Source organism: Castanea sativa, chromosome 1 (genome assembly GCF_040712315.1).
Source record: "Castanea sativa cultivar Marrone di Chiusa Pesio chromosome 1, ASM4071231v1".
Lineage (NCBI taxonomy): Eukaryota > Viridiplantae > Streptophyta > Magnoliopsida > Fagales > Fagaceae > Castanea > Castanea sativa.
Window position 1 is genome coordinate 76,964,589 of NC_134013.1, and position 21,013 is coordinate 76,985,601.

The 21,013-nt window shown below is 34.0% G+C and overlaps 2 protein-coding genes across 4 annotated transcripts in view; one reads left to right on the forward strand and one right to left on the reverse strand.

Annotated features, from left to right (window-relative positions):
- LOC142621544 (nuclear pore complex protein NUP205) overlaps window positions 1–12,119 on the forward strand; it is a 35,868-nt gene extending 23,749 nt beyond the window's left edge. For 2 of the 3 annotated variants that reach the window (XM_075794824.1, XM_075794825.1), the window contains exons 26-45: window positions 812–1,018; window positions 2,553–2,642; window positions 2,715–2,828; window positions 2,954–3,124; window positions 3,327–3,382; window positions 3,460–3,532; window positions 3,627–3,817; window positions 3,904–4,030; window positions 4,124–4,201; window positions 4,961–5,125; window positions 6,529–6,693; window positions 6,794–6,931; window positions 7,617–7,760; window positions 8,057–8,164; window positions 8,296–8,391; window positions 8,519–8,656; window positions 8,778–8,878; window positions 10,543–10,662; window positions 10,769–10,901; window positions 11,653–12,119. In XM_075794824.1, coding sequence (XP_075650939.1) covers window positions 812–1,018; window positions 2,553–2,642; window positions 2,715–2,828; window positions 2,954–3,124; window positions 3,327–3,382; window positions 3,460–3,532; window positions 3,627–3,817; window positions 3,904–4,030; window positions 4,124–4,201; window positions 4,961–5,125; window positions 6,529–6,693; window positions 6,794–6,931; window positions 7,617–7,760; window positions 8,057–8,164; window positions 8,296–8,391; window positions 8,519–8,656; window positions 8,778–8,878; window positions 10,543–10,662; window positions 10,769–10,901; window positions 11,653–11,736 — 2,499 coding nt within the window. In that variant the 3' untranslated portion in view covers window positions 11,737–12,119. The remainder of the gene's footprint in view (window positions 1–811; window positions 1,019–2,552; window positions 2,643–2,714; window positions 2,829–2,953; window positions 3,125–3,326; window positions 3,383–3,459; window positions 3,533–3,626; window positions 3,818–3,903; window positions 4,031–4,123; window positions 4,202–4,960; window positions 5,126–6,528; window positions 6,694–6,793; window positions 6,932–7,616; window positions 7,761–8,056; window positions 8,165–8,295; window positions 8,392–8,518; window positions 8,657–8,777; window positions 8,879–10,542; window positions 10,663–10,768; window positions 10,902–11,652) is intronic. The other variant, XM_075794826.1, reaches the window with a different exon arrangement.
- Window positions 12,120–16,053: 3,934 nt separating this feature from the next.
- On the reverse strand, window positions 16,054–20,268 carry LOC142634706 (polygalacturonase-like). The gene is made up of 2 exons (XM_075808979.1): window positions 20,083–20,268; window positions 16,054–16,284 (listed from the first exon to the last, which is right to left on the reverse strand). Exons 1-2 carry the CDS (start codon window positions 20,266–20,268, stop codon window positions 16,054–16,056), a joined length of 417 nt encoding a protein of 138 aa, XP_075665094.1.
- Between the last annotated feature and the right edge of the window lie 745 nt (window positions 20,269–21,013).

The following is a 21,013-nucleotide window of genomic DNA, read 5'->3' on the forward strand; positions in this document are numbered from 1 at the left end:
GAAATTATTTTGCAAGATGATGGTAACATTGACTTGGATTACGGAGAGGAAGGTGATTAGGCAAGATGATCAATATGATGAGAGAAAATATTATTTTAGCTTATACATCATGTATTATCATGTATCATCACTTTCGTGTTTGACTGGTTTGAATGTAAATGTTATATATATGTATTTTAATTTGATTTATTTAGTTAGCTTTGTTAATATTATTGCACTGATTAAATTAGTCATTAGTTCAATATGTTCCAAATGTATAATAATCATACAAGTTTTTCTCAAAATTTAATATAGTTTTTGTATATATTTTCATACATAAAATGGTATGATACAATTCACAGTACAAAATGAAATATCGATATGATTTATGTTTTGACAAATATGATTGCCTTGTTTTCAAACCAATGCATATTATGGTTTTTTAAAATATTTTTTTATGATAGAACATTGTGACTGAGCTGCCTGTTCTCTGTTTTCTGGTTTGCGCTTTAATTCTCTATCCTAATAGATTGAAACACATTAGTTCGTGCTTGTCATATTTTTCACAAGTTAATCTGGAATAGAACATCGTACTGTTGGGCTCTTAAAGCCTCAATTATGTTTGTCCATTAGCAATTACATTTTCAGAACATTTACAGTATAATGGAATTTACGTATATTATCTTTTTCTATGATTCCTGTATTTCTGTCTGATTCAGAAACTAACTATAAACTCCTGAATTGCCAGTCAATGTTATCTATATGGTAAATTTCTGTTAGACAGTTGTTAGACTTCGTTTGCATTGAAGTCTTTCCTTGATTTTTCTTATAGAGAGCGTGGTTGTTGAAACTTTTAGCAATTGAGTTGCATATTGGTGATATGAATAGCTCTAATCACCGTGAGGCATGTCAGAGTATTCTTGCTCATCTTTTGGGGGGAAAAGTTGTTGGAATTGGTACTGATGGTGGCGTATCTCATTCCCCCTCTCTTAAAAATGGTGCAGAATACACTGGAACCAGAACTATCAGTAAGAGTAAGGTATGGTTTGTTACTTCAATGTTTTATGTTTCTTCTAAACGTACTATTAATCTGCCATAGATTTTTGCCTATCATTGGTTTTACATAGCAATATTTTCCATTTTATCATTTTAATCTTGATACAGTTGTTTCTTTGAGGAAGCAAAATGAAACTGAGACTGTTTCATTTCCTTGATATCCTAATAGCACTTTTGAGAGGAGGGTTGGGGGGGGGGGGGGGGCAGGGGCCGGGGGGCTGATTCTATGAGATGGGTTTTAAAAGGTAATTGAAAATTAAGTGCTTGCTCTTGTTATGAATGTTTGAGAGGTTCTACTACAAATCAGTTCCTTTGGAATAATTGTGTGTGGTCATTTGGTGCTGTATGTGCAAGGGTAGCTGCAAATCTGTGGATCACTTATTATTATGTTGTTCTTTTCCTTATGATATGAGGGTTTTTTTTTTAAAAAAAATTTTAATAAAAAAAAAAATTCTATGGGTAATGCCAGGAAGTTGATAGATTTATACTCTTAATGGAAAGGGTGTTTGGTTGGCATAATAATAGGCATAATTTTGGCATGCTGCTCCTCATCACATTATGTGGACAATTTGGAGATAGTGGAGTAACAGAACATTCGAAGGCATTGAGAGTGTTGTTGAGATTAAATATACTTTCTAGCATTTTTTGTTTGAATTTTGAACTATAATTTGGGGCAGGGGGGTTATGTTGTAATTCTTTAGTTGAGTGAATGGATCTCTAAAATCTCTGATTGTAATTCTTTAAGAGACTTACTCTTTTGAGTTCTCCTTTATAATATCAATTTTAGTACTTCTCAAAAATCCTTTTTAGCGTTTTATTTTATATTATTACTTTTTGGTTTATGTCTATTGACACCCTATCACAGTTCTTAAATGGTTGAGATTCTTGTAGGACATTATAGTATTTTACAGACAGGGATCTATGTATCAAATAATAGTATATCACAGGGGTCCAAATTAAGTTTTTCAATTTATTGTTGTCTTGTTTAGTAGCTGATATAAAAAATTGCTATATACTACTAATAATAAGTATATACAATTGGAACATCCCATTGTTTCCAATGGAGACATTCAGGGTTCAAATTCCCCCACCCCCATTGGGACTTATCTATCAAAAAAAGAAGTTTATAGTTATTTTTTTATTGATATTTAATATATACCTTAAAAAAAAGTATATACAATTGGGAGCAAACTAAAATTTGCATGTCTTGAGATCCTCCTCTGTTTGTTTACTGCTTCTTTGATAAGTTTATTTCTTGCATTGTCCAATTACTAAAATTTATTCATTGATGATCACATTAAAGGGCTGAGTGAATGATTTGATAACATTATTAAAATTGTTGTGTTGATCTTGACTTTGTCATATTAGTCTTTTTACTATGTTAAAAGGATTGAGTGAATGATTTGAAAACTGCGCTGTGTGAAACCTGTGTTCTCATTCCTTTTTTTTTTTTTTTTTTGATAAGAGACGTGGGTTCTCATTCTTTTGCTGTTATATCTTTCTTGGATCAACATCAGGTTTTGGAGTTGCTTGAAGTTCTCCAATTTAAATCTCCTGATACCACTATGAAACTTTCTCAGATTGTGTCTAATTTAAAATTGGAGCTGGTAAGATTCTAGTGCTTCATGATTTTCATTATTTTTTTTTATAAGGTGCATTGAATAGTATGTTTTTTACAGGCAGAGGACATACTTGGGAATCCAGCAACTTCTGGAAAGGGTGGTATTTACTATTATTCAGAGCGTGGGGATCGTTTAATTGACCTTGCTTCACTCCGTGACAAGTTTTGGCAGGTTGGTGTCCTATATTAAGTGCCAATGGGTTTCTTTTCTCTTTTAGTGTATTCCTGGTTTGCATATATTCTTTTTTGGAACTTCCTACACAGAATTCTGGTGCTGATTCTAGTTTGCTGTTTCAGAAATTCAATTCTTTTTATCCCCAGTTGAGTAACTTTGGCAGTGAAGTTGAGCTAAATGATGTAAGAGAGACGATTCAACAGTTGTTGAGATGGGGATGGAAGTACAATAAGAACCTTGAGGAACAAGCTGCCCAGCTCCATATGTTAACTGGCTGGTCACAAATTGTTGAGGTCCATTGATTTATTTATTTTATATTTTTCATTATTTTTAGACAAAGATACCCATTTAATATTGTTGATTTATCAACAAAATAATATTGAATATCATTTGAGAACTCTTTAAAGTGAGATTTTAGGTTGTATTGCATTATGATGTACTCAACTTTATATGCTCTTATTATGCTTCATTTGCCTCCACTATATGCTTGTACAGGTCTCTGCTTCTAGGAGAATTTCATCGCTTGAAAATCGATCCGAAATTCTATTTCAGTGGGTTCTCTTATCATCACTGATTCTTTCATTACTCTCTCAGGCTCTCTGTAACTATTTAATCTGGTCAATTACAGAGTTCTTGATGCTACTCTGAGCGCTTCTGCTTCTCCAGACTGTTCGCTGAAGATGGCTTCCATATTATGCCAGGTACATTGATCTCTTTGCCTTGAGCCTATTGTTCCTGCTGTTGCACCTTCATGCCGCTTATCATTTTTTTTTGTCTGATTTGAAATATCCTTAGGTAGCTCTAACATGCATGGCAAAACTACGAGATGAAAGATTTTTATTCCCTGGTGGTTTAAATTCTGATAGTGTTAGTTGTCTTGACATTATCATGGTGAAGCAAATCTCAAATGGTGCCTGTCAATCCATATTATTTAAGCTTGTCATGGCAATTCTTAGACATGAATCTTCTGAAACCTTGAGGAGACGGTATGGTTTCAAATAAGAAATTGGTGCAGTTTCCGTGCTTGTTTACACTTCAATTGGCATCTGACCATTTATCTTTCTTTGTTCAGCCAATATGCCTTGCTTCTAAGCTATTTCCAATACTGTCGGCATATGCTTGACCCAGATGTTCCAACAACAGTTCTGCAAAACGTGATTCTTGATGAGCAAGAGGGTGAAGATCTGGATCTCCAGAAGGTGTGTAGTTTCTAGAAGGCAGAAGGTCTTGAATTGGCATTAGTTATCACTTGCTGGAAGAGTTATTGATGTTGATTTTGTTCTTCTTTATAGATGGACAAAGAAAAGGCTGAATTGGCACGAGCTAATTTTTCAATTTTAAGGAAAGAGGCGCAGTCTATTTTGGAATTGGTGGGTCTCTTATTCCTGCTCTGATTTTTTGGTGTGCAATGTGTGAACTAAATTCATGAATTCTGAAAACATTCATTACTGTGCTATGTCTTAATATGGAAGAACTAGAAGTTATTCAAGGTTTTGTTCGCCAATAGCAGTGGTTCTCTACTGATTGCTAGCTAAGATTGAATATTTGGTCTAAATGTCTGGGTAAGGGGAAAGAGGAAAAGGTTTTCTAATTGAGAATATAAGTTTGGTGTAGACTGTTTTATATTGCTATTGGCTAGAAATAGTGGTGTGCCTTTATTAATAATGCATGCACAAATTTATGCCTTTAGTCTGTTTTCTTTCTTAGATGTGTGTGCGGCTGATTTATCAACTGTTATGTATGTTTGTGTGTAGTGATTGACCACTGCATGCATATATCTTCTTTTGAAGTATATTCATACAAATCAAGAAATGCTTAACTGTTCATGACACACTGATCTTGTATTACTGTTGGCATTATTCTTTTTTGGTATTAAACTTAGCTGTGCCTCTTATTAATTAAAACAGTTGGTGCTTTTGGTATCTCTTTTCATTTTTTTGTCTGGTCTGCTTCAATTACCTTTTCTTTTGGGGTGTGTGTGTTTTAGATTGTGACTGTGTTCTTCAATAGTTTTAACTATTTTTATATATCAGCATTACAATTTTGAATTTTATGTGATTTTAACATTTGATTTTTCCTTTTTCTTTGCTTTTTTTGTATTTTTTTTTCTTTTAAATGTAAATCTTCAGGTATTAAAGGATGCAACTCAAGGCAGTGAACCTGGGAAGACAATCTCACTTTATGTTTTAGATGCGTTGATTTGTATTGATCATGAAAGATTTTTCTTAAGCCAACTTCAAAGCAGGGGATTTTTAAGGTCCTGCTTCATGAGCATCAGCAATGTTTCCTATCAGGTGTTTTTTCTATCCGCTATATTCTCACAATTGATTCATGACATTTTACCATATCATGCATTATAGTGGTGATGTAATTGAGATATTTGGATGCCAAGGCATGATAATATATATATTTTTATATTAAAAACGTAAAATTTACCCACCTGAACATCTCTCTTCAGCATTAGCAGTTGGAACGCCACTTGTGCTGTCTTCTTGCGAAGTACCCTGTCAAAACTATCCATTTGAATATCTGAATCTACATGCTTCGCTTTAGTTCACAGCATCTTTTTATTCCGTAATTCAAAGCATTAATGTTGAAACACTTTGTTAAATAAAATCAAAATTTCCATTCCTGGATGGTCCAATCTTCTGGCTAGATAGATGTTATAGTATAAATAGGATGCCAACAATAGTGTTGGTATTGGACTTCTTTTCGTTTTTCTGAAGCAATTATTTTATATGAGTAATTTTGTTTTTGGAATTGCCCAATTATGATCTGCTGCACTTTAAATTTTTATTGAATTCTTCAATTTTGATAATAATAAAAAAAAAAAAAAATTTCCTTGCGTTTGGAGTAAGTTGGGTTATGCCAAAGTCAATTGTGGGGCTCCTAGCTTGTTGGCAATGCCGGTTTGGTTGTCATTGAAATGGTCATGTATGGATAATTGTTCCCTACTGTTTATTGTGGTGTCTTTGGAGGAAAAGAAATTGTAGGTGTTTTGAAGATAATGAGAGATCCATACCAGACCTAGAGTTATTTTTCTTCAGAAATTTATTGGATTGGTTGTTTGCTTTATGAAACCAATCATTCTTTTTTTTTTTATTTTCTTGATTCTTGTAATTTTTGTACCTGATTTGTTGACCCCTAGACACTCCCTTTTTTGATATCAATAAAACTATTATCTTATCCAAAAAAAAAAAATCTTTGCGTTTGGGAACTTGCTATTGTCTTTCAAAAAACTGCTGATTTATCTCATGTGCTCTGCCTTTTTACCTGTAAATATGTTTCTATTGAATTGAAAGGTTTTATGCATTAAGCATTTCAATTTCCTTTTTCAGAAGTTATAGTTTCACTTAATTGAAAGTTATCAAGATTTATTTGTTAAATTTTACTTTATTTCGTACTTGTTATAAAGCTCTAACTCGATTGAATATCATTTAAATTTCTGAAGAATTACGTACCTTCAAAACCTGCTAAATTCAACCATAAATAGTAAAAAAGAAAGAACTTTTTGACATATTTTTATGGCATTCTAGATCCTTTGAGGGAGTAATACATACGAGTCCTCTCCTAGGTTTACTATGAATATGTATTTGTTTTCCTTTGAAGTTCAGATCAATATTTTAAGTATTTTTTTCAGGGTAGTATTCATTTTTAAGTTTTGATATGATAAATTGATCTGAACTTTTTGTTTTAGGATGGTAGGCATTCACTCAACTCGTTGCAGCGAGCTTGTACGCTTGAGGCTGAGCTTGCATTACTATTAAGAATTAGTCACAAGTATGGGAAATCTGGAGCTCAGGTTCTATATTCTATGGGTGCTTTAGAGCACATTGCTTCTTGCAGGGCTTTCAATTTTCAGGTGAATTGTCACTTTATGTTCTCGTTGGTAATACAGCACCTGTTAGTCATTAGGATTATTTCTTTCAGTTTACTAATATTGAAAATGAACTACCTGCCAGGGAAGTTTGAGGCGGGTTGACATGAAGCTTCAAAGACATGTGGCTCTGGATTTTGACAAACAACGAATGATCATAACGCCAATGTTGAGATTGGTCTTTTCTTTAACGTCATTGATTAATACATCTGAGTTTTTTGAGGTCAGGCTTAATTAATTTGATTTCTTTTCAAAGAGTTGAGTTTATTCCTGGATACATTGGAAATAGGAACTTTGCTGCCAAATTCCTTTAAAATTAGATGATGCATGATGCATCTTCTTTGGAGCCACAATACCATGCTTCACAGTAGAAACTTTTGCAAATTCTGGTTCTCTTTTGACAGAATCCTGATTCTATCCCACCAGGGACCTCATTAACCAATGACAGCTTTTTACTGTCAAGGAATTAAGTTTGTCATTAGATCTGCCTTTATTCAAACTGAACCTGAATCATTCTATTGAGTTTACCATGCAATCTGTTGTGTCTCAGTGGTGTAATTGTAATAGTTCTATCATCCAACTCTACCTTTTTTTAGCCCCATTTCATGAATAGAAAAGTTAGAACAGATCTGAGATCACAATCCAGTCTTGTCTTAAAATAATTATAGTGAGCTTGGTGTGACCTCAAGCTCATGTGAGCTGGTATGTTTGATCAAAATTTACATCTTCACTCAAACTAATAATGATTGAGAAAAAAACTTTCAGTTTATTCTAAACTTCATAACAGGTTGTGACTTTGCCTTTTTTTAATTGAAATATATTTACTAATGTATTTGTGAACAATCAGTGAATGTTTCATTTTACTTAGGATTTTCATGCTATATTTTATCAATTTGTTTGTATAATAGGTGAAGAATAAAATTGTTCGTGAAGTCATAGATTTTGTCAAAGGACATCAACTGCTTATTGATCAAGTTCTTCGGGAAGATGTTTATGAAGCTGATGAATTGACGATGGAGCAGATCAATCTTGTTGTTGGTATACTTAGCAAGGTGAGGGTCTTTGAAGTTGTGTTCTGGACTAGTAAAATTATTTCTCTGGCTTTAAGCTAGCTTTCTTACTTTCAGTAAAGTAAATACTTCCACATAATTTGGGTGATTGGACAGCTTATGAGCACTATGAGACATATAAATCTTTGCTACTTGCATCCTAATGGGCATCCAAATTGCTCCTAAATATCCGTCCCTGCTGTACCTTGTATTTTCCTTGCTATTTCTCTAACAGTTTGTTTGTCTTGATAAGACAAACTCTTGATAATTTGTTAAGGCAAACTCTTGATAATTTGCAGGTTTGGCCTTATGAAGAGAATGATGAATATGGTTTTGTTCAAGGGCTTTTCGGTATGATGCGTGCTCTATTCTCTCATGAGCCGGAGAATCATAGTTTTGCCCAATCAGTACGATCTTTTGAGCTCTGCTCAATGCTCATCTTCTTTCCAGCATAGTTGAGGAATTGGCTCACTGTTTAATGCTTTTCTATTTATACATTATTTTGTCTCATTTTCCCTTTTTTATGGTAAATGATCAGAATAAGAGGAAATCAGAACTAAACTCATTTCGATTATGCTTCAGCCTGAGCACTTATCTGTATTTTCTGGTCACAAAGAAATCCCTGCGACTGGAGGTATGTGTTCAAAGATTTAAGCTAATTAATGTATTGGTTTTATTTTCGTACATGTGTCAATTTGGGGAAAGGTTCTGCCCAATAAATGGGTGGATATTTCTTTGCTTACCAACTTGCCTTTTCACAGGTTTCAGATGCCCCCTCTGATTACCATGCTCCTGTTGGACTTCAACAGCCCACATTAAATTCACTTGGTTCTCTTCTTAATTCTCTGACAACTGCTCTTCAAAGAGCAGCTGAGGAAAAATCATTAATACTTAATAAGGTGCAAGAGGATCCCAGACTAGAATTAATATTTTCTGTGTTTTCCAATGTTTCCTTGTCTTTATCAGTCAGTGTGTTTACTTTGCTAAATTACTGGTAAGATTATGCTTATGCTTCTGCAGATTCGAGACATGAATGAACTATCAAGACAGGAGGTGGATGAAATTATCAATATGTATTCTCGGAAAGATTATGTTTCACCATCTGACGATATACAGAAAAGGTAATTGTCAGTCTTTTTTCCATCACTTTTTTCATTAATCTTTTGAAGTGATAGTTTAGTTTGTAAAATATTTTTATTTACTATTTATATTCTCTGAAGATTTAGTAAAAATGTCCTCAATAAACCTAAATTTTTTATATATTTATTTTTACATTTGTTGGCAACCACCAATATGACATGTATTAGGTATTCAATCCTTAATTAATGTGTAGGGTTGGTTTTTTATAACTCATCATTGTACAAGAATTATCTCTAGTACATATTGTGCCTACTGTCCTTGTGACAGCAAGATAGAGGGTGAGGTTGTTGATTCAAAATTCACTGCATGTGTGTGTAATTTCAATTAATAAATAAATAAAAATTTATCCTTGTGATTGCAGCAAATTGGCTTTTGATGATCCTTTATACGATAGAACTTATTGTAGAGTTTTCAATAATTTTCTTTAAAATGCACACTTTGTTCAACATTTAGGTGTGCACACACGCACACATATATATTTATATTGTTTTGTTTTGTTTTGTTTTTTTGGGTTGAAACTTAAGGTCTAATATATTATCAGTGACCCTCCATAGTTTTTTTTTTTTTTTTGGGGTGGGTGATTAGGGGGTTGCGGTGCTTGATCCCTGTATGGTTTTTGACGATATCAAACTCAGCCACGATCTGTAGGAATTCTTTCTTGCACCACACTTAATTGTGTAACCGTGTACAATCTGCTTGAACAAAGTTGTTTCATTTCCATGTGCTGGAACTTGAAGCATACTTTTGTAGAAAGACAGAACAAGGTATATTGGTCTATGATTTGCAAGTATGCAAGCTTTAGTTACCAATTATTTGTTTAAAGTTAATGCCATATTTTTATTTCAAACTGATAATATATTATGGATAATTAATTTCCCTTGTTCACTTGCTGGTTGTTTAATTTTACTAGTTGTAAAATACAAAGACCATTTAATAGTCTCATACTGTTTCATGATAACTAGAAGAATTTCTTTGAGCATGAAGTGGAAAAAGTAATAATTAGGCTGGGGATGTTCATAGCTAGAGACAGTGGTACAGTCTCCGCCCTTCTTCCAATGGCAATGTACTGATGGCACGCGTTAGTCCTTTTGGTTTATGTTTCATAATTAAATCGTTTCAATAAGTGGGGTAGGGGAATTCAAACACTAGTTCTCCTCATAAGGGATACTAGGTAATTCCATTGAGCTACAAGGCTCTTTGTTTTTTGGCCTATTCTTATGTTAATTTCTTTTAAATGGACAATCTTAATTATAGAACTAATGTGTAATGATTATATTCAGTTGGATGCAGTTAGACATGAATTCGTTTAAGTAATGCAGAAATTTGTTACTTGAACTCAAATGTTCCTAATGCAAGTTACAAATATGCTTCCAGTAATTTCTGTTGGCTACTTGGCTAACCACTTATGCTTTCTAAATGGTATCACATGCGAGCTAGATCATTTGCAATCACATATAACATGCTTGCCAAAAGAAACCTATGTTGTGTAAGTGCTAAAGGTCCATCTGGACCTTCCTTGATTGCTGACCTTAATAAGTGTATCTTGGTGAACTTTTGAATTTTCTAGTCACATTTATTCTTTGTATTCTCCTAGGGCATGTAATGTGTTCTTGTTGATTTTGAAATTGCTTCTTGTACTGTACAGGCGGTATATTGCGATGGTGGAAATGTGTCAGGTTATTGGCAGCAGAGATCGGCTAATTGGTCTATTAGTTCCACTTGCAGAACAAGTGCTAAATGTCATCCTCATCCATTTCCAGGATAGGTGGACCTCAAAGCAAAAATCCATTCTTGTCTTCATTTTTACTTGATGTCATTTTGAGATTGAATGTTGTTTTTTTTCCTCAGTTAATTTTGTATTTTGTTGGCAGTTCTGTCGAATCAGATGCTAGTGGAACCATGAAAACAATTACTTATGGTGACAAGTCTGACTCTGGGGACGACATATCTTTGTTATGTGAAGAGCTAATTCCAACATTAGAACGGCTTGAATTACTAAGTGAGGTATGCTTCTTTTACTGGTTACAACTTAGTAGCCTCAAAACTTCAAGTCATTCCCACTTGAATGAAATCTGTTATGGTCCTCATTGTGGACCTGCCATTCCAGATGCAGGGTAGGTGATTAATAGGATTCAAGTTCTCTTTACTGCTTCTCAAAAAAAGAAAAAAACTCTTCACTCTTAACAAAATTTCAAATCAAGAAAATGAATTTGCAGATAATTTTATATAGTGGTCATCCAATATGTCTGGTTCATTCCTTCCATTACTGTTTGTTTAGTTTTATGAATTAAGATCTCTACAGTGAAGGAAAAAGAATCCTTACCTTCAATGGATTGAGGATCTGATATTGAAAGAGTATCAAGTCTATCACTAGGAACAAAATGTTGGTAGGACTGGAAGCCAGAAGCAAGACTGGTCTTTTCAGTCCAAGATAATAAGATCTTCAGTCTGGTTTTCCTCGGTATGTCAGGATCATCTGTGAGATCCATCCCCCCCTTTTTGGTGACTATTTATTTTTTGTGAAGAAAGCATTTCTGAATCCTTACTCTTTCATTTTAATAGAGGTTTGGTTGTAGCAAGGCCCAAAGGGCCTTGCTGTGGTTTTAGTTTGAGATCATTCTTCAAAAATTAAATGCCAATGCGAAAATCTTTTGGTTTGGTTGTAGTTGTCAGGGTTCACGTCATATAAGTCATTAGTATATGCATTCATGGATTTTAGAATTGGATATTTACATGGTGGTGGTTGTCTTCTCAGGATAAAGTAGGTCACAATCTTAAGGTGTTTCGAAGATTAGTGACTTCACTCAAGGAAATGACAATTCAAAGGTTGGCTTTATGAGAATGTTTCATGAAATAGAGGGAAGATTTATATTGACTCGAGGGAATCACGTCATTGTTGATCTATTCAATATGTTGTATATTTGAATGTATCAAGTATCTGTATTTTGTATCCATTTACTATTTAGTAAAATCTGTAAATTGCCAGTTGATTTTGTTTATATGAATGTAATTCTTAAACATCTCAAAATTTGTTTCGGGCTAGAGCTTGTTTACCTGGTTTGAGCCTAGTGAAAACAAAATCTGGAAAATCAGTTTTTGGATTGTTGTTACTTCTGTTAGGGATTGAGAAGTTGATTCATTTTTTGATTAATTACAGCTATCCACACTAAACTGTAGGGAATGCAAACATCTTAATTTGAGATTATTTTGCATTATTCAATTCACTGTCTAAATTAATTGCTTAGTTCTCAATTATCGTTCCTAAACTGTAAGCGTATTAATAATGTGCACCTTAAATTAATTAATTAATTAATTAATTGAGCTATCCATTAATTTGAGATTGAGCTATTCAAATTTGATAATTTGGATACTAAGTTAGGGATCCTGTTAATCAATCTCAAATTAAGTTATTGGTTGTGAAATTTTGAAATATAAGGCTTTACCTTGTGTCATAATTTATAGCGCTAGCCTCCCGTGATTGTTTTGTAGTTTGTTAAATTATGGACCTTTACATTATCCGGAGAATTGGATTTTCTTCACAATCAATGCATGCACCCAATGAGATGAAAGCAATTACCGCTGGTCCAGGTAACTTTCGTAGGCCCCCTTTATTCTTTCTTCCTCCATTACTTTTTGATAAGCTCCCTTTCGGTGACCCAACTAACATTAAAACTATCTACCTTCGAATCCGCATGCGACAAGGCCACCGCAGAAAGATGGTTATGTATGTTATGATGCACCACAAAAACGATATATATAAAACCTGCCTGAATTAAAGTGGTCGTTCTTCATCTTAATTCTTCTCGTCATCTTTTGGATCAAACTGGTCTGTTCCAAACCTGGAACACTCGACTTTATTCCATCAATTTCTATATTAGTTAAATACACAACCATGGTGAAAGACTATTGGCCTTTAGGCGGATGTAAGTTTGGCAAAGCAGCGGATATTACTAATAAGCATGCTCCCTAATTTGTAACAAGCATGTTCCCTAATTTGTTTGTCGATCTGGATGACAAATTAGGGACATGCTTGTTAGCCATATTCGCTACCTTAAACTTCATTGTTTGAAATGGAGAGATTGGTACCAGAAAGAGATTGATCAGGTTTGAGATTATTTTTTTTTTAAATTTTATTTTATTTTTTTTGTGTTTTTTAATTTCAGAGAGAGATGGAGTGATTTTCGTAACGTTAATTTTTTTTAAAGATTTGGTAAATATTAATTATTTTATGTTAATGGTTTCTATTCATTATTTGGTATTTAATGATCAACATATTATTGGATATAAATGGAAGGATTGGTGTTATAATATTAAATAATGTTAGGGGTATGAATTTGAATTATTAAATACTAGGGGTAATCACATTGTTTAAGAGTGTGATATGTATAGTATAATTTGTCTCAGATCTCATCTTACCTTAAAAGTTATCATAACTTTTGTGTGGAGTTTGTGACGTGTCTTTGTATTAAAACTTCCTTCTTTTTCCCTTGTGTGTGTGTGTGTGTGTGTTTGTTTCTCAAAAAAAAAAAAAAAAAAATACTAGGGGGTAAAATCAAAATGACTCCGAACTTTGGAGTGTTTAGTCTTATGTATATATAATGTAATTGTGATTATGGAAAGAACAATGTTTCTATTGACCAAAAGGCTAATAAGGAATATGTGGCATGATGTGAATATTTCCAAATTGTTTGGCAACAAATTTTAGCTTTTAGCTTTTTATCACACATTTGGTGTAAAATCTACCAGAAGCTATTTGGTGTAAAATCTACCAAAAGCTATATTATTTGTATCATATTTAGCAAATAAGATATATAAAACTACGGAATACCCAAATGGATAATCTAGTATATAGCAGCTGAAGAAATGAACTTGGTAGAGAATAACAATGGGAACTAAATCAGGGATCCTGTCAATACTCAATAGCTTCGGCTCATCGTGGGCCCATAGAGAGACTTCCTCTTCCACATTCCTAGATCACTTAGACTATTGTTTTTCTTTTTCTTTTTCATTGTATTTATTATTATTTTCAATAGTATCACTTTAAATCACCGAAGGAATTCATTTCAAATGAAAGAATTTTTTTTTGGTGTAAATGCACTTTTAGTCCCTACATTTTGACCCGATTTTTATTTTGGTTCCTACATTTTATTTTTACCACTTTTAGTTCCTAAATCAATTAACGTGTGACATTTAAGTCCTTACCATCACCCAATTAACAGAAAATGCTAACGTGGCTGACGGCACAGTAAAATAATAATTAAAAAAATATATTTTTGCATTAAAAAATTCCCACGTCAGCGTTTAAATTAATTTTAATTAAATAAAAAAATTAAAAACAAAAAATTGAACATGAACATGAACATGAACAACAACAAAACCAAAATCAAGAACATGAACATCAAATTCAGAATCAAGAACATGAACAAGAACATCAACATCAACAACAACAAAATAGATCAAACCGAACCACACCCAAACCAACAACAACAAACCACACCCAAACCAACAACAACAAACCCACACCGATCAGACCAACAACAACAACAAACCTTGCAATCCCAACCAATGAACCCAGTCGAACAGAGCTTCAACAATCCCAATCCCAAACGGAGTGACCGGCGGCGAGATCTGGCGGAGGCACACGTCGGCTGTCGGCGCCGAAAACCTCAAGGTGGTGCCGGTGAGAGTGTGAGACGGAGACAGAGACGAGGTGGAACACGACGACGATTTCGATGAAGACGTCGAGTAATTAGGGATTGGAGGAGGAAGAGGAGAAGAGATTGATTTTCTAGTAGGTTTCGGCGGCGAGAGAAACGCTCTGATCTTCAGAGATGAAGGCGGCGACGTGGCCTTGTCGTACTCCTTGATGAGATTCACGAGGTCCTCATTGGAGGTGATCGACACCAGGGCGTCTAGATCCTCCGACGGCAACTGGCAACGAAGGCTCATAGTTGTACCACACAACTCTCCGAGCTTCAACAATAGCTCTGTACCATAAATCGAATTCAATTTCTAGCTAGAAAAAAAAATTTAATTTAAAGAAAAATTAAATTAAAACGGAGTTGGACTAACCGGAAAAGGAAATGGAGCGGTCAACGGTGAGGACATGGGTTTCGCCGTCGAGTTAACGGAGTTTCCTGTCGGGAAAACGGGGGAGGATTTTGCCGCCGTAGCTGCAGAGGAATTTGATGGTAGTAGTGGTGGGTTTGATGGCAGTGTTGAGTGAAGGCCCGACCATGCTTTTTTTGTGTTTGGGTAAATGGGAAGTGGAGTCCAGTTTTTTTTTTTTTTTTTGATTCTGGGTTTGTTGGTTTAGGTGTGGTTCTCTGATCTATTTTGTTGTTGTTGTTTATGTTCTTGATTCTGGGTTTGATGTTCATGTTCTTGATTCTAGGTTTGTTGTTGTTGATGTTCATGTTCAATTTTTTGTTTTTAATTTTGTTTATTTAATTAAAATTAATTTAAACGCTGACGTGACAATTTTTTAATACCAAAATAGAATTTTTAATTATTATTTTACTGTGCCGTCAGCCACGTCAGCATTTTCTGTTAGTTGGGTGACGGTAAGGACTTAAATGTCACGCGTTAATTGGTTTAGGGACTAAAAGTAATAAAAATAAAATGTAGGGACCAAAATAGAAATCGGGTCAAAATGTAGGGACTAAAAGTGCATTTACGCCTTCTTTTTTTTCCTTCACGTAACTTGTATAAGTCATCCTTAAAATTCTTTGCAACTTAGAAATACATTTTCTTTTAGTTCTTTTGTTTTGTAATGACTTCCCTCCCAGTTGCCATTTGGGATATTCATGGCCTTCTGTAAGAGGCAGCAGTGCCCTTTTGTAATGCACGTCTGAATTACTAAGCATTATCCTAGAATCATCTCATATAATTATAGACATTAATTGCCTTTGCATTTCGATGTGAATGTACCGATGGGCAATTGCTTCACTAGGTTTTAATTCACAAAAAAGTACTGAATCTGGCTCAATTACATTGAAATAAAAGTTACAATTCTGCTTCTTTGCTACTTTTTATTTACATTTTCGGCACTTGAGAAATATATCATAGACCGTGCGCCTTGATGTCCCAAATCTATAGTAATAATAATAAAAAACTAATAAGTCATTAATGGAAAATACATAGCCTGATTATCTGGTTAAGATTCTAGACAAGACTTAGGTTGAACCACTCCAGAATTGGTGCCATGGGCATTAGTACACTTAGAGACGACTTGCTGTCCAGATTTATCTGATTTAATCTGTATGCTACTCAAAATTATTCCAGTGCAAGCAATAGATTTACTGCAATTGAGGTTAATTGCTACATATGTGCTTGATGTTCCAACTATGTCATTGTAGGTCATTTGGCTTATCTTAACTCCAGTTGACTGTACGTAGTTAGAAAAGTTAAATTTAATTTGTATTAAATATATAAGATTTACTTACAAGAAATTAATTACCATTATATATATATATATATATATATATATATAAACAAGGTTTTGTTTGATTTACCTTTTGTCCACAGTTACCTCTAGGGCCTTTGATATCGCAGTAATTTTGATCGATATATATTGGGTTTTGTACTAATTTTAAGGTGATGTGCTCGAATGAAATCTTTCGAGCGTAACCCAGTCCAACTTTTTTACAAATATTGTAAAAGTATTAGATATAAGTAATAGAACATTATAATTACCTATAATTATTTCTCTAAAAAAGAAAAGTTAGTCTAGATTTACTACCTGCCATGTCTTGATCTGAGCTCCATTTGTGGTTCCCTTGAAATTAACTCTCTTCACACGAATGTTTTCAACTTTAACAGAATTTCCACTCTTTCCTAAGCTTCCAATGTTGTTTTGAAAAAAAAAAAAAGTGAATATAAGAAATTAATCACTTGTTACAAACATACATGCCTAAGGTGATAAATATGGTAACCAACATGAAGTTAAGAAATTGCATTCTAGCTAGCCTTTTGTTTTATAGTAGCCAAGAAGTTTCAACAAAAAATCTTGGATCCTTTTTCATTCTTAATTTGAATGATTAGCTTATCTAATTAAATGTTAAAAAACATATAATTAGTCCTTGATGCAAAATTGCTTTTTTTATCAGTTTATTTTTTAAATCCTAATTATTAGTAATTAAATTTTCTACATTAAAGTGTGGAGTGAATGTGTCGACAAAGCAGTATTTTATTCTTCTTTTTTCCAAAATCAAAAGAGGATTGGGTTATAGAAATAAAGGATTTCTAGCATTGAAAAAAAACGTTGTAGGTAGATGACCCACACCTTACTAGCTTGTATATGTTGAATGTATCGAGTATCTGTATTTTGTATCCATTTACTATATAGTAACATCTGTAAATTGTCAATTGATTTTTTTTTGATGAATGTAATTCTTTCCAAAGAATCTTGTGTCGATTGAACTTCTCAAAATTTTGTATTGTGCTAGAGCTTGTTTACCTGGTTTGAGCCTAGTGAAAACAAAATCTTCAAATTTAGTTTTTGAATTGTCAATTTGGTCCCTGACTTTTTAATTGTGTCCATTTAATCTCTAACTTTTCGTTGTTTTGACAACTTGATCCTTACTATTAAGTGTTATATGAAAATTGTTAATGTGACTAACGTATCAAATAATAATAATTTTTTTATTTAAATATGGGGCAGATTCAGTAACTCGCGCACGAGTGTCTATTGGGATTAAAGTCCCTCAATCTCTAGATTAGATCTCAAACTGCCAAAACTCCCTTAATATTCTCTTCACATAGCTCATCAGCGGCGACTTCAAGCTCTCTCAGAGTGTACCATCTTCCCCTACCCAAGTGTGAAACTCCGGGTCCCACCATACTCCTCAATTCCCCAACGACTAACAACTAATTAATAATGTCTAAGGTCAAGAAAAATATAAGGGATAAACAAATAGAAGGTAATAGATTATTAATAGGAATACGGCAAATTTTATCCCGCAAAAACTGATTTGTCTATTTGTAATTTGTAAAGATAAGACCCAAAAGAAAAATAATGAAAATAGAACTAATTAAAATGGAACTTACTAATCAAAGAAAATAATTCAGAGTGGTGATGCAAATGTTTAGCTTACGTACAGATTCATTATCTAATTTTCTGGGAAAAGTGGATAACTTGCAAAGTTGATTGAACATGATATCAATATTGAGAACTATTCCATGTGATTGTTATTTTGTATAACAAATAAGTTTGTTAGGCATAAATTTAATTGTTATACAAAACATTGATTTTAATTCGTTGCGGGTTTGATTGACACTTTCTATGTTCGCTATTTTGTTAGAGTGCTTATAAATCATAAACTTGAGTAACCCTTCACTAGTTACAACTCTATATGTTGATAACAAATCTACATATAAGAATGTTAGAAAAGTAGTTTGATTAATATTTAAAAGCGAATAGTTACTACAAAAAAGAAAAAAGAAAAAAAGAAAAAAGAAAAAAAAATGTACACCCTAAGGTGGCATTAGTTCAACTAGTCATTAGTGGAAAATAAATAGTTTGATTATCATGATCAAATTTGGAGAAATGATTCTGGTTGTGTAAGAAATAGAGACTTGTAGCGGAATATAAACAATCGGTTTTTTGCATATCTCTTTTGGCCTAAACCGACGATCACACAGGAGCTTTGAAATTGTTCTACGCTGTCTAGATCCAGCCTCCAAGCAGACCAGCTATTCAAACATGTTCTAAATTCCAATTTGTATAACCCACGAACTAAAAACGTTTCTTCGATGGTGTTGCACACTACTAGAGTGATGCAAACATAACCTACAACCTAAGAGCCTTACAACACTCTGTAAACACTATGAGAAATGCAAAATTCGTTCACTGTTCAATGGGTACCACTCTTGGTGTTTATATACACACCACTCCATTAATATTGAGTGGGATAGTGGACTTAATGGGGTAGTGTAACGGTCCAAACCATTACTCCATAACTCTTGGATGTTACAATTATCCTGAGGTATACAGAAGAACATGCCCACTTTGGGTGTCCATTCATATTCTTTTCAGTTTCTAACATCTCCCACTCATCCATTGTGGGCATGGCCCTATTGTCCATATCTCAATGTGTTTCTCAGTTCATTCATATTGGCAAATAGGTTGTGCAACCGCCAAGCACACTTGAAAAACATATTTGGGAGCACTATACTAAATCTTATACTAAGACCAGCATAGCAACATCCCTAAAGTGTCTTGTTATGCCCTAGACATATATTAACACATCGAATCAAGCATCTCTAACCCTTCTTGAGTTTAATACTTAGACTTATGCTTGATCCATCATAACTATCTAGATGTACTCACGATTATTTCGCTACCATAAGCGTTATAACTTGTCGACAGTGAGTACAAATATAAGGATGTGTTACAAAAATAGTCTTCCCTTTGCACTCATGTCCTTTAACTTTGGTCCAATTGCTTTCCTAGTAATGTCCCTTTAGATCGAATCCAACATGGCCATAGATAACATGCCAAAGTAGCAGACATCAAAACCTCAGCTTCATGACTTAGTCAAAAGTAACAAGGGCATAAGTAGGATCTTAATGAAAGATCCATGGGACTCACACGGTGAAGAAGCAGAGATTTATTCTCTCACCTCCGCTTTAGGTCGAGGAAGCACATGTAGTATGCTATGGTGGAGTTCTCTTAAGTAAGAGAGAATGTCTTAATTTAATACACTGTACAAATCTTAGTCTAGTCGCTACTCAAGCGCCTAACTCGAGTCCATTATTAGCTTGCCACCTCAGGCATCAAATAAGGTCTCGCATCTGGCTAACCACAGGCTACATGGATCATGGGTTATCCATGTACAGTCTAATTAAGATAAATATATTATAGACCTCATCTTAGTTCTAACTAAGGCGACATCTGTTTGTGTCAACCATCTATATATGCTACATAAGCATTGAATGACACAATGTCTCATCTCTGCTCACTACTCAAGCGCCAGAGGCGATTGCTCGTGTGAGTGAGCAGACTTAAGCCTGTCGACATACCTTTCATACCACATAATTCATCATATGGTATATGTGTGTGTAAACATACATATTATTAACTGAATAACATCATATGCATTAAAAAATATATCCCAAAAGAGCAAAATAAATGATAACTAAAAACAACATATCATCATATTCTACGTAGCCTCAAACTCCTAACCTGAGCCTGAAAGGCATCCCTTCCTATAAGCTTTGCAAAAGGATCAACAATCATGAGGCTTTTAGAAATGTGTTTTAGAACCACTTCATTGTGAGCAACCATGTCTCGAATGTAGTAATATTGTATATCAATGTGTTTGGTTTTACCGTGATACTTAGAGTTTTTAGCATAGGCAAGTGCTGCCATGCTATCACAATGTACCGTAATGGGATCTGAGGCATCCTTGACAACCTCAAGATTCTAAAAGAACCTCCTTAACCAAACTGCTTCCTGAATAGCTGCCGAACATGCTACATACTCAGCTTCCATAGTTGATAATGCTATACAGGGTTGTTTCTTGCTACTCCAAGCGATGGCGCCATTATTTAGCAAGAAAGCATATCCAGATGTAGATTTGCATTCATCTAGGTCACTACCCCAATCAGCATCACTATAGCTAATTATACGCAAATATGAACCCTTATAACAAAGGCTGTAGTCTGTTGTCCCTTTAAGATACCTTAATATCCTCTTGACAGCTTTCTAATGAGCAAGTCCTGAATTAGACTGAAATCTACTGACTAATCCAATAGCATTACATATATCAGGCCGAGTACAAATCATTGCATACATCAAGTTTCCAACTGCATTAGCATAGGGAACACGAGCCATCTTTTCTTTTTCATCTTTAGTCTTAGGACACATATCTAGGCTTAAGCTTTCATTTTTGGCAACTAGAGTATCTATGGGCTTGCAATTATTCATTTGGAAACGCTCAAGAACTTTCTTATTGTAGGTTTGTTGTGATAAACATAAAAGTTTCTTTGAGTGATCCTTGAGGATTTTAACCCCCACAATATAATCTGCCTCACCCATGTCCTTCATCTCAAAGTTAGAGGACAACCACCCTTTTGTGGCGATAATCATCTCCATGTCATTACTGGCCAGTAAT

Bases quoted from the DNA above. Each gene is read 5' to 3' on its own strand.
- LOC142634706 (XM_075808979.1), bottom strand. From the start codon at position 20,268: ATGGCAGCACTTGCCTATGCTAAAAACTCTAAGTATCACGGTAAAACC. The intron at 16,285-20,082 runs GTTAGGAGTTTG...AACTACGTACAG, and splicing joins GGGATGCCTTTCAGGCTCAG to TCAACTGGAGTTAAGATAAG.